At 34.7% G+C, this 16192-nt stretch overlaps 1 protein-coding gene across 4 annotated transcripts in view; it reads right to left on the bottom strand.

Moving 5' to 3' along the window:
• RTTN (rotatin) overlaps positions 1-16192 on the bottom strand; it is a 206593-nt gene that overhangs the window by 77722 nt on the left and 112679 nt on the right. For 3 of the 4 annotated variants that reach the window (XR_003568290.1, XM_027852445.1, XM_027852444.1), the window contains exons 32-34: positions 14587-14658; positions 7213-7402; positions 2269-2360 (exon numbers count right to left, since the gene is read on the bottom strand). Coding sequence is in view for 3 of the 4 variants with exons in the window: in XM_027852445.1 (XP_027708246.1) it covers positions 2269-2360; positions 7213-7402; positions 14587-14658 (354 nt within the window). In the remaining variant the exon portion in view is untranslated. The remainder of the gene's footprint in view (positions 1-2268; positions 2361-7212; positions 7403-14586; positions 14659-16192) is intronic. The other variant, XM_027852446.1, reaches the window with a different exon arrangement.

Below are 16192 nucleotides of genomic sequence, written 5' to 3' on the forward strand. Positions count from 1 at the left end.
TACAATTATTATCTCACTTGATCCTCACAACCCTGGGATATAGGTGCTACTATCCCCATTTTATTGTTGAGGAAACTGAGGCAGAGGTTAAGTGACTTGCCCAAGGTCACACAGCTAGTAAGTGAGACCTGATTTGAATTCAGGTCTTCCTGACTCTAGGACCAGAGATTTATTTATCCACTGTGCCTCTCTATAGTATAGGAAGCTCTTATGTAAGAAAACTCCCTCTACCAATATGGATTGGTACCTTCTCTGCCTCAAACTGGAACACTAGGAGATTAAGTGACTTGTCCGGGGTTAAAAAGGTGGTTTGTGTCAGAGGTGGGACTTCAATCCAGATTCAAGGCTTTCTGTCTTCAAGTCTAACTTTCTATCTACTACATCACAGTACTTTTCATAAAGTCTAATAATATATAATTGAATAGCGATCAATGTGAAGTCTTATATTTAGATTCAAAGTCCTGCCTCTGGAATATATGTATTACTATGGATGAGTTATTTAACCTTTCAGTGCCCTAGTAACTCTTTAGGACCATAAGTTACAGATGAGCTGCTGATCTGCATCAAGGCAGTTTCCATACCAGGAGTTCCCATAGTGATAAAAGTACAGGTCTGGATTACCTACTATGGGTTTATTATAGTACAGTACTACTTTTAATTTTTATTTACAAAGAACAATGTAACAACATTAAAGTTACTTAAAATAACAAAAATACTACCACACTAGGTTGCTCAAAATTTTCTAAAATAACTGTAACCATTTCATTAGAAATTAAAGTTTGGATTTGTTCCAATAGTGTCATAATAGAACTAGTGCTGTGATTATGCCCTGAAACTTTTATCCTATAAAGAATAATCAGACTGTTCTTTGGCAAAGTGGTGAAAGTATGACATCTAGTGGATTGAGGGTAACTTACTTTTCTGAGTAAAGGTCCACATCTTTTCAAAAATTCTATCTGAAACTATTAACTTTTAATCAATATCAAGAAATACTTTTAAAATGAAACTTTACCTTTGTAAAGAAATAACAATAAAACTTAAATTTACAAAGACCAATCAATAATCACTACTAGAAATTAAACTGTTCTTTACCAACAAATGTACAACTATTATGCTAATTTTCATTTTGACTAATTTCTGGTAAGTGTAATTGTCAGCAGATGAATGAAATAAACTGCCATATATCAGTGTTCCTACAAAAAACTGAAAAAATTTGTTACCATGTACTTTCTAAAGTTTGTTAACATGCTAACTCAAAAACTCTCTTTTAATGCTGGTTAATCCAGTCTCAAAAAAAAAAAAAAAGGTATCAATTTACTTCCAAGCATAATTTGAAAATATGCTAATGTATAAAATGTATACTTGAATTAGAAAGAATCATTCTATAAAGAAATAGATTCATGAATATAAGAAGACCTTTTTATAGCCAATTTTTTATTCTATGCTACTCGGTAAAATATGAAAGATATTTCTTGCATAATGATTTTGAGTAAAAGATCCATAAAAGAAATATGATGAAGCAACAAACTGATTGTGTGTTATGTGGGAGATACAATTCGTAAGATAAAGTTCCTGCTCCTGAAAAGCTTAAAATAGGTATGTGTGTGTTTTTAAGAGTAAATTAGTTAAATATGTTATCTAGTCCACCAGCAAGCTCTCCTCTGAGTACAAGTATTATTTAAGGCCTATGCAACTCATTTACTGTCTTATTTGTTTTGTGGGGTTTTTGTCCTTGATTAAATCAATCATCAATTATTTCCCAACTATATTTAAGTTTTCATCACTAATGGCTGGCTTCCCTGACTTCCTTGAAGTCTCAGCTAAAATCACATCTTCTTCAAGAAGCCTTTCTCAATCCACCTTGATGCTACTGCCATCCCTCTGACATTATATCCAATATATACTGTATGTATCTTATTTGTACACAGTTGTTTGCATATTATCTCCTCCATTAGACTGGGAACTCTTTGAGTGAAGGTACTGTTTTTCCCTTTCTTTTTTGCATATAGGGCCTGATACAATATGTGCTTAATAAATAAAATACTTTATCTTTCTGGTGTAATGCTGAGAGTTACTATTACAATGTGGAGTACATAATACTTTTTCAATAAATACTTGTTGAAATAAATATTTTTACCTTGAAGTTAATTTTTAAAAGTACAGCATGCAATTTCCTTTGTTTCCCCTACCCAATTATGAAAAATCAGAGTCATTGGCTATTTCTTCATAGGTTAAAAAAGGAGCATTTATGGATTCTTTAAAACTTACCACTGTGTCTACTGTTGAAGGAGAACTTGGACCTTGACTTTGGTTGGTTGGACTGCGCTGTCCCCTCCCAAAATGTACTGAGTCATCAAAATCTGTAGTAAATGTAAAATTATTATTGGCTCTATTGAAATTATTATAGTAATATTTTGAAAATGCATACTCTTAATTCTTTCCATGAGAAAAAAAATGTTTATTTGTGATCAGGGGGGGATTGCAGGGATCTCTTTACTGGTGCTGAGGCAGGATTCTCTTGCTTTGCCTGTGCTTGGATCTGGGTCACAGTTCTGTGGGGGTCCTGGGGCAAGGAGTGCTGATGTGGTGGAGCTTATACTGGCAGTGGAGAGGGAATCCTCCTCACAGTACCAAGGCAGAAAACAGTGCCTGTAGTCACTCACAGACCAGAGTACAGGCCAGGAAAGGAGTAAACACATTGCCCTTGATCATATTGCCTTGGAAAAACTGAAAATTTACAGGTCCCTAGAAGTATCTCTGAAAACAGCTGCACAAAACCCCCAAAGCTTGGGACAGTACATTCTCCACACTGGAAGCAGACCCCTACCTTAACAAAGCATTTATAACTCAAGTAATTGGCTGAAATGATGAGCAAACTGTGCAAAAAAAGTCAGACCACAGAATCTTTCTTTGGTGACAAAGACTAAAACATACAACCAGAAGAAGACAACAAAGTCAAAGCTCCTACATCCAAAGCCTCCAAGAAAAATATGAAACAGTCAAAAAATATATATATGAAACAGTCCCAGGCCATGGAAGAGTTTTAAAAAGATTTTGAAAAGCAAGTAAGAGAAGTAAAAGAAAAATTGGGAAGAGAATTGAGAGTGATGCAAGAAAATCTTGAAAAACAAGTCAACAGCTTGCTAATGGAGACCCAAAAAAATACTGAAGAAAATAATACCTTAAAAAATAGATAACTCAAATGGCAAAAGAGGTACAAAAAGCCAACAAGGAGAAGAATGCCTTCAAGAGCAGAATTGGCCAAATGGAAAAGGAAGTCCAAAAGCTTGCTGAAGAAAATAATTCCTTAAAAATTAGAATAGAGCAAATGGAAGCTAATGACTCTATGAGAAATCAAGAAATTATAAAACAAAAACCAAAAGAATAAAAAAATAGAAGACAACATGAAATACCTCACTGGGAAAACAACTGACCTGGAAAACAGATCCAGGAGAGATAATTTAAAAATTATTAGACTACCTGAAAGCCATGATCAAAAAAAAAGCCTAGACATCATCTTTCAAGAAATTATCAAGGAAAACTGCCCTGATATTCTAGAACCAGAAGGTAAAACAGAAATTGAAAGAATCCACCAATCACCTCCTGAAAGAGATCCCCAAAGGAAAACTCCTAGGAATATTGTAGCCACATTCCAGAGTTCTCAGGTCAAGGAGAAAATATTGCAAGTAGCCAGAAAGAAACAATTCAAGTATTGTGGAACACAATCAGGATAACACAAGATTTAGCAGCTTCTACATTAAGGGACCGCAGGGCATGGAATATGATATTCCAGAGGTCAAAGGAGTTAGGATTAAAACCAAGAATCACCTACCCAGCAAAAATGAGTGTAATCCTTCAGCAGAAAAAATGGAGTCAGTGAAATAGAGGACTTTCAAGCATTCTTGATGAGAAAGACCAGAGCTAAATAGAAAATTTAACTTTCAAATACAAGACTCAAAAGAAGCATGTAAAGGTAAACAGAAAAGAGAAATCATAAGGGACTTAATAAATTTGAACTGTTTACATTCCTACATGGAAAGATGATATTTGTAACTCATGAGAACTTTCTCAGTATTAGGGTAGTGGGTGAGTGGGGGAAATGCCCTCACAGAGGGCATAGGGTGAGTTGAAGATGAAGGCATGATATCTAAAAAAATGAAATTAAGGGGTAAGAGAAGATTTTACTGGGAGAAGGAGAAAGGGAGAAGTAGAATGAGATAAATTATCTCATATAAAACAAGACAAGAAAAAGTTTTTACAGTGGAGGGGAAGCTGGGGAAGGTGAGAGGGAATGAGTGAATCTTACTCTCATTGGACTTGGCTTAAGGAAGGAATAACATACACACTCAATTGGGTATGGAAATCTATCTTACCCTACAGGAAAACAGAGGGGAAGGGGATAAGAGGGGGTGATGACAGAAAGGAGGGCAGATTGGGGGAGGGGGTAATCAGAAGCAAACACTTTTGAAGAGGGATAGAGTAAAAGGAGAGAATAGAATAAACGGGGGGTGGGAGAGAATGAAGGGAAATATAGTCAGTTTTTCACAGCATGACTATTATGGAAGTGTTTTGCATGATTACACATGTATAACCTATATCAAGTTGCTAGCCTTCTCAATGAGGGTGGGTAGGGAGGAAGGAAGGGAGAGAATTTGGAACCCAAAGTTTTAAAAACAAATTAAAAATTGTTTTTACATGCAACTGGGAAATAAGACATATAGGCAATGGAGGATAGAAATCTACGCTGCCCTAGAAGAAAACAGAAGGGGAAGGGGATAAGAGAAGAGTGGGGGGGGTGATAAAAGGGAGGGCAGATTGGGAGAAGGGGTATTCAGAATGCACACCATCTTGGGGTGGGGGGAGAGGAGAGATGGGGAAAAATTTGGAACTCAAAATCTTGTGAAAGTGAATGTTGAAAACTAAAAATAAATAAATTAATTTTTTTTTAAAAGAGTTAAAAAAAAAAGAAATGCTTTGTAGATTTCTTTTGGCTGCCTCCTAATTCTCAGAAGTGGATAGAGATCATCATATTTGACAAGTCTTGAAAGGGTCCTAAGCAAATTTCAGGTAACTCTCCTCTGAGAAGACAATAAATTTCTCTATTATTAGAGAATAATTATTTTCCTCATTACTCCTCAGCAGGGAGTCAACAATGATCACTATTTTCCTTTTACTCTTATTGGACTGTCTCCTTCTTAGTACCAGCTAACTCCATATCATAACTCCTTTGAGCACAAGCAGCGACTTGAACCTGAACATGTCCAACTCTTCTCTTCACATTATAAGCCTTTATAATATATGTTATTATTATATTATACCTACTACTTTGCTACAAGTGCTCAGTTGTCCTCCCCTTTTTCTCATGTCCTATTTTTCTACCCTTTAACTTCCTATTTTGGTGCTCTAAAGCTCTGTCAAAGGCTGCCTTCTTTTCTCTATAGATACCCTCTCTTTCAGTAATCTCATCTCCTCCCATGGATTTGATTAACAAATCTAGGAGAACCCAGATCTAGACATCCAGTCCTAGTCTCTCTCCAAATGAACACTGCCAACTGCTTATATTCCAAATGAATACCTCCAAAGCATCTCAAACTGAAGATGTCCAAAACAGAATTCATTATCTTTCCTCTGCAACCCACCTCTCCTCCTAGTTTTCTCATTTCATATTCAGCATCCTTCCAATCACTCAGGCTCACAACCTCAAAGTCATTCTTAACTATATCCATTCTCTCATTCTGTCATACAGAACTAATTGCTAAGTATTGTCAATTCTACTTCCATATCTCTCAAATCTGTCCTTATTTCTCCACACTATACATAATATTTATCTGGTACATGTGGTCCCCATCCCCCTCCAAATAGAATGAATGTTCCTTCAGGCTAAGGACAGGACTTAATGATCATTAAATTAATGGATGACACAGATCAGGCTTTCCTTCTACCTTTTTAGATTCTCTTTCTTCTTTGGTTTAATTTCAAACTTTTTCTTTTTTTAAGGGAATACTTTATTTTTCCATGATAACCTAGGTTGATTAGAATTCCCTGAGCTCTTTCATCTTTGTTTCTGGGAGGGCAACTAGCCTATACTCGGGGCCTATAAAAAAATTACTTGGCTTCAGTAAAAAGGTATTGTGCACATTAGCCTTCTATATGTGCTAGAAGCAAGATCCTCAGTGCTTAACTGTGATTTTGGTAGATTTTGTGGGGACATTGTTGACATTGACATTGAGACAAAAAAACAACACAAGAATAATAACTACTTGGAGCTGAATTTATTAACTGGATGAAAACGCTAAAACTATACCTTTCCTAAGCAATGTGAAATACTAGGGTTACAATGTACTTTACACTGAATCACTCTTTCCTTAGAAGGAAACAAAAATAAGTTCAAATGCCTCAAAATAAGCTTTCCAGCTCTACCACTTTAAAAAAAACTATATGAGCACAGAAAACCTGTTCACTAAGAAACTTGCAAAATCTATTAGCAGAAAAAGGCTTTGCAGCATTAAAATCTTGACATAGAGACCCAGAGATTTCATTTAGCTACAAGATAGCAACGTCTATTTTTGAAGTTTTTTTCTAGCATATAAATCATTTATATTTTTCTTAAAGTATGCAAAGTAGAACATACCTTATAACAATGTTGAGCTATTCCTAAGCACTCCCTCTCTTTTTTATTATTTATAATATGAGATGCTCTTAAAAATTTGCACTTATTGGTACCCTCCATGCTATTCAAACAATGGTACATTTCACAAAGTTCCTTACCTCCAACAGTTATAATTTTTCAGAACCTTCTGAGGTATTATTTTATTTCCTTGGTCAAAAAATATGCAACAAATACATTTGTTCTTTGTTATAAATCTAAAGACAGCTTTCAGATTTAGGAAGATAAATTTTATTCAACAGCTGAGAACAAGATTCAAAAAGAAGCTTATATGTTAATTAAAAGTACTCATGAACAGGATAGAAACAATTCATTCTTATGAAAGGTAAGAAATATATTTACTTTAATATTAGGCAAAGAGATATATGAGCATACCTTCTGACGTCAATATTATGGCTAAGATCTCTCTGGTTTTAAACATTTCAATATGCTTAAGTATAATAAAACCAAATGCTTTTAGGATGTATAGCTAAAAACAACAACCCTGAGGAGGATGAATTATTGGTTTAATACCATCCCATTAAAATTGAATAAAAGATTCTTACCATGTATATTCTTTCTTGCTGCGATGCTGTCAGCTGCATAACAATTCAAGTCAAACATATATCGCCCCAGGTAACAATGTTTCACCATCCGATTCATATGTTCATAAAAATTGCTGTGATATAAAAGGGCTTGGAGGGCAGGTTTACCTATCAGAGATAGGCCATATTCCACATCATGTACAGAGGGACCCTAAGAGAATAGGTCAGAATAGATTATTTCGTACCAGTACTATGGTTTATCACATAATAAATCTGCATGCATACTTCAATAAGCCTACAAACTCCTCCCATTATAAAAAGAAATCAGAGAAATTATTTAGGATAACACTATAACTCACCTATTAACCTTGGGCTAATCACTTAATTTTTTATATAACTCATCTGCCTCACCTGTAAAATGAGAATGCCACCTTAGATAACCAAAGGCAGAGGGCTGTTGAGAGGAATTCCAGTCTATCTCTAATAAAATTCTGTGTTCCAGAATAAATTCCAATGAGTAGTATTTATATTTTTATAAATGGGGGAAATTAACTGATCTATGGGTACACATCCAATGCATGAATTTCTTTTCAGCTCTCAATATTCATAAAATAGCTAACTTTGATAAATACTAAAACCTTTGCTCTGAAAGGCAAGATAGATTCTAACTAATAAGATTTAAATACATGTGATTAATGCACTAGTTTTAACTATATCATTAACTCCAGCATAATATTAAGCAGTAACATAAATGTCCAGATTAAGACCTCTCAACTACTGATTTAAGTTAGCATGGCATAGTTAGTAGAATATTGAACCCTGAGTCATAAGGACTTGGGTTAAAATTCTTTCTCAGGTACTGTGTGACACTGGGCAAGACACTTAACCTTTCAGTCTCAGTTTCCTTATCTACAAAACAATTATAGTAATAGCGTCTACTTCACAGAGTAGCTGGGAGAATCAAAAAAGATTATGAACGCAAAAGTACTTTGTAAATCTTAAAAATATTACATAACTGTGAGCTATCATTACTATTAAAATGATCATCATATAACACCAATCTCTGAATAGTGATAATGTGTCTTCTAGAGACAAGATAAGTCTCACTGTATAATCCTATCTGTAAATTTTTTGCTTCTCTTTACTTACTAATACTCACTGTCCTCCCATTACCATCTAATGACAAACAGCAAGAAAAATCACTAGCAAGCATACAGAGTTGATAAAAGAAATGTCCAAGCCTGCAAATAAATCTAGGGTTTGGTTATATTAATTTCCAGCTTAGGGAAAATTCATTAATTGAATGTGTCTGCAATTGCACAATGGATCTTAATGAGAAAAAAATGTAAATGGTGTGGTGGAGTTGGAAGGGATCTCAGAAAGTCATCTAATCCAATCACACATGTACATGAATAAGAACGATCTGTACAACATATACAACAAGTGGTCATCCAGCCTTTGCCTGAAGGCTTTCACTACCAGGGAACCCATCTCAAAAATCAGTCCTTTTTGCTAGCAATAATTTTTAGAAAATTTTTTCCCTAACATAATGCCAAAATCTGGCTCTTTGCAGGTTCTATTCATTATTCCTACTTTTGCCCTCTGGGATCAAGTTGAACAAGTCTAACTAATCTCTTTTCCACAAGACAACTTTAAAATACTTGTAGATGCCATTATGTAGGTAGGCCATGTGGTATGGTAGAAAGTAGATTTTGGAGTCAAAACTCTGGTTCAAATATGAACTCTTCTACTTACTAACAAGTTGTATGACCTTGAACAATCCTCTAGGTCTCAGTTCCTCAACTAGGAAATGAGAAAATAAGATGAGATAAGATTTAGATGAGATAAGTAAGATTTAGCTTTAAATCTGAGGCAGCTAGGTGTCTCAGTGGAAAGACTGCTGGGCCTAGAGTCAGGAAGTCTTGAATTCAAATCCAGCCTCAGATACTTCATAGCTGTGTGACCTTGGGAAACTCACTTAACCTTGGTTTGCCTTAAGCCACTGAATAAGGAAATGGCAAACCATTCCAGTATCTTTAAGAAGAAAACCCTATGGATGGTACAGTCTACAGGTTCAGGGAGAGTCACACACAACTGAACAACAACAGCTCTAAATCTCTGACCCTATGCTCCTCTTAAATCATCCTTACTTCCTTCAGTTGATCTTCATATAGCAAGATCTCATAGTCCTTTACCATCACCTAATTCAAGGATTCTTAACTTTTTTTTTTAATGTCATGAACCACTTTGGCAGGTTGATAAAGTTGATATACCCCTACTTAGAATAATTTTTAAATGATTAAAATAAAATACAATGGATTATAAAAGAAAAACAATTATGTTAAAATAATTATCACAATATAAAACACATACACACAATTTCACAAAATTCAGGTTAAGAACTGTCTAGATGCCCTCTAGCTTATCAATGAACTTCCTCAAATGTGGCAGCCAAAACTGAATACTTCAGGTGCCTTCTAATCAGAGTACAATGAAACTATCACTTCCTTATTTCTTTACATTATGGTTCTCTTCAACGCAGTCAAAGAATATATTAGTTAGCTTATTATTATACTGCTTGCTCAAATCGTGCTCATAGTCCACTAAAACTTCATATCTTTTTTTGCAGATGAATGGCTCTCTAGCCACATCCCCCCAGCTTAAAATTCAATATAAACAAAAATATATATGGGAAACAGTAATTTCCCTACTTTGGCTGGTGTATAAGCAAGTTAATAAGCAAGGGATAAAATAAGAGACAAAGCTCAGTCCAGACTATGCAAGGACTAGGATATGGGCCCCAAGAAGAAAGGGAGCCACTAGCTTGCCTATGCATGGAAAACGGATCAGATAAAAGTTTGTAGTTTCTACATGAGAGAGGTTAGTATGTCACTCTATGCACAGCAGCTGCTGGTGTAGCTGCAGCAACTGCTTCGCAAATTTCCTTCCTCAAAAAGTGTAAGATACAATGATCACTGCAGGAAAAAAAAAATCATGTAACTGAGTCTTGATGGTAGAGAGACAAAGAGAAGCCATTCTTCTTTGTGTAGAGTTGTTGCCCAGGGGTAGGGAACCTGCAGCCTCGAGACCATGAGACCACATGCAGCCCTCTAGGTCCTCAAGTGCAGCCCTTTGTCTGAATCCAAGCTTCACAGAATAAGTCCCCTCAATAAAAGGATTTGTTTCACAAAATTCAGATTCAGTCAAAAGGCCGCACCCAACAACCTAGAAGGCCACATGTGGCCTTGAGGCCACAGGTTCCCCACACCTGGTGTAGCCAGTTCTTTAATGCACTAAAACCTTTAACAAAATTTAACTGTTTTTAATAAATTTATGTACATATACTTATGGTAATAAATGGTAAAAAGAGATTCAGAATATACAGTATTTATGCATTTATGATTTATAAATGTCTTTTTTAGTTTTCTTTACATATGCACATCTTCTGCAATTTTCCCAAATACACCGCCAGTCTCATTTAGTTACCATGGCTAACCCATGAAAAACAGAAACCTCAAATGTGAAGCCTGTGAAAGTTGAGGGATGACTGTATTTCTGCTCTTCACCTCAATCAATTAATGGAATAATTAGAAAATATTCTGAGAAATTCAGTTTCCTTATTGCCCTTTCAGGCCCTCTATCAAATACAAGTTGAGACCTCAGGGAATAAGGTAATTAAAATAAGGTATACTAAGAAGGAACAAAAAGTTTATGACCAAAAAAAAAAATAGTAATCAAATTTTAGAATTTTATTTTGTATTGGCTTAAATCATATTGACAATTAAAAACATTTGAGATTCACAAAACAATACTGAGGAAAATGCTGAATTAAAAGGCTCACCATTTCATTAACTACTACTACTACTACATTTTTTCCAACATTATTTTTGCTAGATAACAGATCTAGACAATGAAAACACACATATGATTATTCTAAAGTAAAAGATCCAATCAATTCAATTATCTCTGTATATATTATCCAAAAGAATTTCTCTCTTTCACCTAACACACTTCTACAACATCTCTCCATAATAATATGCTTGGAGAATGTCAACTAGTTTCTCCCCTCCATATATTTTTATTTCATTAAATATTTCTCAATTACATGTAAAAAAATTCTTTAACATTCATTTTAAAAAAAATTTTTAGTTCCAAATTTACTCTCTCCCTCCTACTCCCTCTTCCATGAGAAGAAATTGAAGTCAAGCAAAACATATTTCCATATTAGCCACGTTGAAAAAGATCACCCATACCAAACAATAAAACAAAACAAAAAAACCCAAGAAAAATAAAGTTAAAAAAGTATGCTTCAATCTGCCTTCAGACTCCAAAATATTTTATTTTTTAATAATTTAAAATCTGTAATTTGGGCAACAAACATTCTTTATCTCATTGGTCTTTACTGTGTTAGTAGTCAGCTAAACTCCAAGTGATTACAGACCTCTTCCAGAAGGCTCTGCAATGTTCCAGGGCTTGATGAAATCTGCACAACATCATTTACAAACAGGAACACCTTAGAGGACCTCACCATCCACAAGGAATCCCTCTTCAACCTGGACTCTGAGCCTCCAGAGACAAATACAATAGGAAAGCATACACTCTCTTTTATGCCTCTCCTGATGTTTGTGGTCAGAGAGCCAATGAACAGGGTTATTTCTGGTGTCTTATCTTTCAAGGAATCTTGAATGATTTTGATATATAGATGGATGGCAATCACTGTGGTAGTAACAATCTGCTTTATGTAGACGTACTTGGTCCTTTAGGGGAAAGGGAAGTCACTTAGTTTCCTTCCTGCTCCCAGCATTTCAGGAATTCATATCAGAGGCTTTAACAGAGGTTTTGCCATTCACTGTCTTGCAGGGACACTCTTCTGACCTAATATTATTGTGTGTAAATTGCTGAAGTGCAGAGGAGCACTGTTTTAATTGCTCTTAATTAGGCTTTGTATATTTTTAAATATTATCAGTAAAGTTATTTTATTGTATTTTATGGTTGAGAAGTATCTCATCACTTTCTAAGCCTGAGCCTGAATCACTCAATTGGCCAGAGTTACACCTGGCCCAGACTTTTTGGTATGGTTGGCAGAGACTGTTTATAATGTCATCACAATCAATTAATTTTTAAAAGTGATTATAACATCTTTGTTGGAAAAAGGGAAGTGAAGAAGAAACAGAGTCTTGGGGTGACTGGATGGACAGATACAGGACCCTGGTATATCCTGTGGCTAGTAGAGGTATATGAGGTACATGAGGAGCTCTTTCAATCAGCTAAAAGGAACTTTGTCTAACCCCCTTCCCCAACCTGTATGAGAAATTAGTAAAATGTATGTGAAAGAAGCTTAAGAAGGAAAGTAGATATACAGCAGGTCTTATTAATGGCTTTTGAAAAGCCAATTTAAGGAAAATCAAGATAAATTATCCTTGTATATTCAGTAATTTGAAGCAAAAGTGGAGAAGTTTTTGGTCTTTAAGGATCTTGTCTCAATGGCAGAGGAGTAACATAAATCTAATAACAGTACGTGGGGGAAAAGGAAAATGGTAACAGGAGCAGCTAAGTGGCATAGTGAACACAGTGCCAGACCTGACTTCAAATCTGGCCTCAGAAGCCTCCAAGCTGTGTGACTCTGGCCAAGTCACTTAATCCTGATTGCATCAGTTTCCTCATCTGTAAAATGAGATGGAGAAGAAAACGGCAAACCACTCCAGTATCTTTGCCAAGAAAACCCCAAATAAGGTCATGAAGAATCAGACATGACTGAAAAGCAACCCAAAAACATAAAATATATTAGATGTTCCAAAAGTCTCAGTGCAGTTTTTGGCATCAAAAGCTTCAAACTGTCTTAAGTTTCAAAAGCTTAAAACTGCACTAAGATTTTTGGGGTACCTTGTATATTCTGTTTGTCCACCTATAATCTATATTCTCCCTATTCCTATTTGGTTTGTATAAAACTTGATTGTGATTTTTGTCTTTTTTTAAAAGGAGTATGGCCTATATTCAGATTGATATGGTATATATTTATTTCCTAAATTAGTTTTATTACTTTTAAGTAATATATGCAGATAACAAAGTGTTACGGAATGAAAATAAGTTGAATAAAAAGTAGTAATAATAAGAAAATAATATCTAGCATTTATAAATCACTTCAAGGTTTGCAGAGTACTTTACAAATATATACTCATCTTATCCTGACAGCTACCATGGGAAGTATGATATTATTATCCCAATTTTATAGATGAAGAAAATAAAGCAGACTAGTTTCTGAGGCAACATTTGAACCTGGGTAAAGCTAGGTGGCACAGTGGACAGAATGTCAGGACTACAGTCAGGAAGGCCTGGAGTCAGGAAGTCAAATCTGGCCTCTAACATTTACTAGCTGTGTGATCCTGGGTGAGTCACTTAACCCTGTTTGCCTCAGTTTCCTCATGTATAAAATGAGCTGGAGAAGGAAATGGCAAATCACTCTAGTATCTTTGCCAAGAATCCCCAAAAAGAGATCATGAGTTGGACACAATTAAAACCTACTAAACAACAAAGTATATTTGCTGAATTCATCACAATACTTCCTGTCTTTGAACATTCTCGCAAGCCAGCATGCATGGTTGGAATGCACTTCCCTCCTCATCTTCACATCTAAATTTCTTATCTTCCTTCATGACTCATCTGAGGTTCTATATTCTCAATGAAGACTTCCTTGATCATCCTAGCTGTTATCTCTCCCAGTTCTTCATATGCTATCTGTCACTTGTGTTCATGTTATATCCCCATACTTGCACGTAAGCTTGTTGAGTATAGGAATTGTTTCATTCGTGTATTTGTGTCCCTAGTAGCTAGCGAAAAGTAAACAGAAAAAGATGAAGCCAAGACTGAGATGGACCTTGAAGGATAAGTACCATCTGAATAGGTAAAAGGACAGAAATATAGTTTGCTTTCCCCCAGTAAGGTTAGAGAAGGCAAAGTCTCTACATTATTTTTTGTTTTTAGCCTCAAAAGTATCTAGCAGTGTTAGGCACTACATTAATGCTGAATTAAAATCTAGACCACGAACTAACCAATCTAATGGGAACCCAGCATCAAACTATTATATTCAGAAAAAGGAATACAAACAAGTTTATTAGCAATACATGTTTCATTATAAACAAAATTATTTTTAAATTTTTCCTTTTGGTTGCTAAGTATTTTGGAGGTAAGTGAATATTGTTAAATCTTGCCTATCAAAAAGCTAGATTATCTGCAGTATCTGAAAGAATATTTAGCTCATTATTATCTTATCTAACTCTGTTTTTTGAAAGTCTCCATAATAATCAACATCTTAAATTTATTTTATAATAAAACAAATACCATTGAAAATGTTTCACCTATCAGGACCACATTAATATGTTTTTAATAGTTACTCACATGCCAAGAATAATCATGGTTGTCATCTGTAGGCAATGGAATCACTAATAGATTCTGAAGAATAAATGCAGCCTAAAAAAATGAAGAGAACATCAACACTGCCATCTTGCTGTCGTATCAAAAGTCACCAATGTGTATTAATTTGTTAACCAAGTATATCATAGATCAATTGCAAGTGAAGTTTACAACCTCTGGCTGATGGCCATTAAGGACACTGATAATTATATCAATTTTATAGATAAGATAATGACCTAAAAAAAAAAAACCATAACTATTTTGCTCAATTTCTTTTTCCTCTTTCAATATCTAGTATTTTCAAAACAATAAATGAAAAATATGAATTATCTCTACTAAGAATCATTTAGTCACTATATGTCAATTTTCTAAAATAAAAATACTATGTATGCATAAAAATGTTCTCTCAATAAATACTTTACTTCAAATATGGAACATGAAACAAAAAATTAATATAATACATATTAAAACTTACTCAGTGAAAGCAGCCAAAATTAAAATATCATTTTATCACTTCCCATTAGTGGATGTGTGATTCAAAAAATGTAATCCCAGAAAAAAATTGACAGTCATTCTGAAGCTAAATATGTATATATATAATATATACATACAAATGTATATAAAATATATATATATAAATATATGTATAAAGCTCCAAAACCTAAAAAAATTCCTGTTAACATCAAATAATTCTAAATTAAAAAAACACACAAAAGTGAGTGACCCCCAAATACAGAATTGGTTATTATTACCACAAGTGTCTTTAGATACACATTGAATTTATTTTCAAATAGAGAAGTGCATTCACCACCACTCTGTAGGAATAATGTATATTACACATAGGCTAGGCTAGCTTTTCACTGAAAGGCAAGGAAATTGTTTCTGAAAGTTAATTGGTCCAAAAAACTAAAACTCAACCAGCTGACATAGTTTCCTGGTTGCCTAAGTGAAAAATACCAAGATATAAGAAACAGAGGCTTCTCAGATTTGACATATTTTTCTATGGAATCATAGCAAATGAGGAAACATGGGGGCCAGTACCATCTGTACTAGTGCTGAATCATTGCTAAATATCTTATCTATACTATCAGCCAGATTTCTTATAGTTAAAAGTTAAATGATCTATTAGTGTCCCATTTCATTCTAAATCCATGTCTGACCCAGAACTATAAAAACAGACAGACAGACAGATAGATGGATGGATGGATGGACAGAGAGATAGCAGATACAAAAATATCTCACAACTTTAACTTTTCGGAATGGACAAAATTCCTAAAAAAAATTAACCAGATCTGCACAAGGAACAGAATCTTTTCTTTAATGGAATGTATTGAAATATGCCTGGTTTCAGTGGAACATCAGCTAGATTTAGAATCAGACAAAATGGCCTTGAATACGAGCTGACACTTCCTACATGGGGAAGCAGCTTGGTGTAGTGGAAAGAGTGCTGGATTTGGGGTCAGAGGACTTGGATTCAAATACCAACTCCTATGTGACCTTGAACAAGTCAATTAACTTTTCAAGGCCTGAGTGTTGACAATTATGTAATGAGATGGTTGAACTAGGTGATCTCTAAGGTCCTGTATTTAGA

Source organism: Vombatus ursinus, unplaced genomic scaffold, assembly GCF_900497805.2.
Source record: "Vombatus ursinus unplaced genomic scaffold, bare-nosed wombat genome assembly UNPS02009573.1, whole genome shotgun sequence".
Classification (NCBI taxonomy): Eukaryota; Metazoa; Chordata; class Mammalia; order Diprotodontia; family Vombatidae; genus Vombatus; species Vombatus ursinus.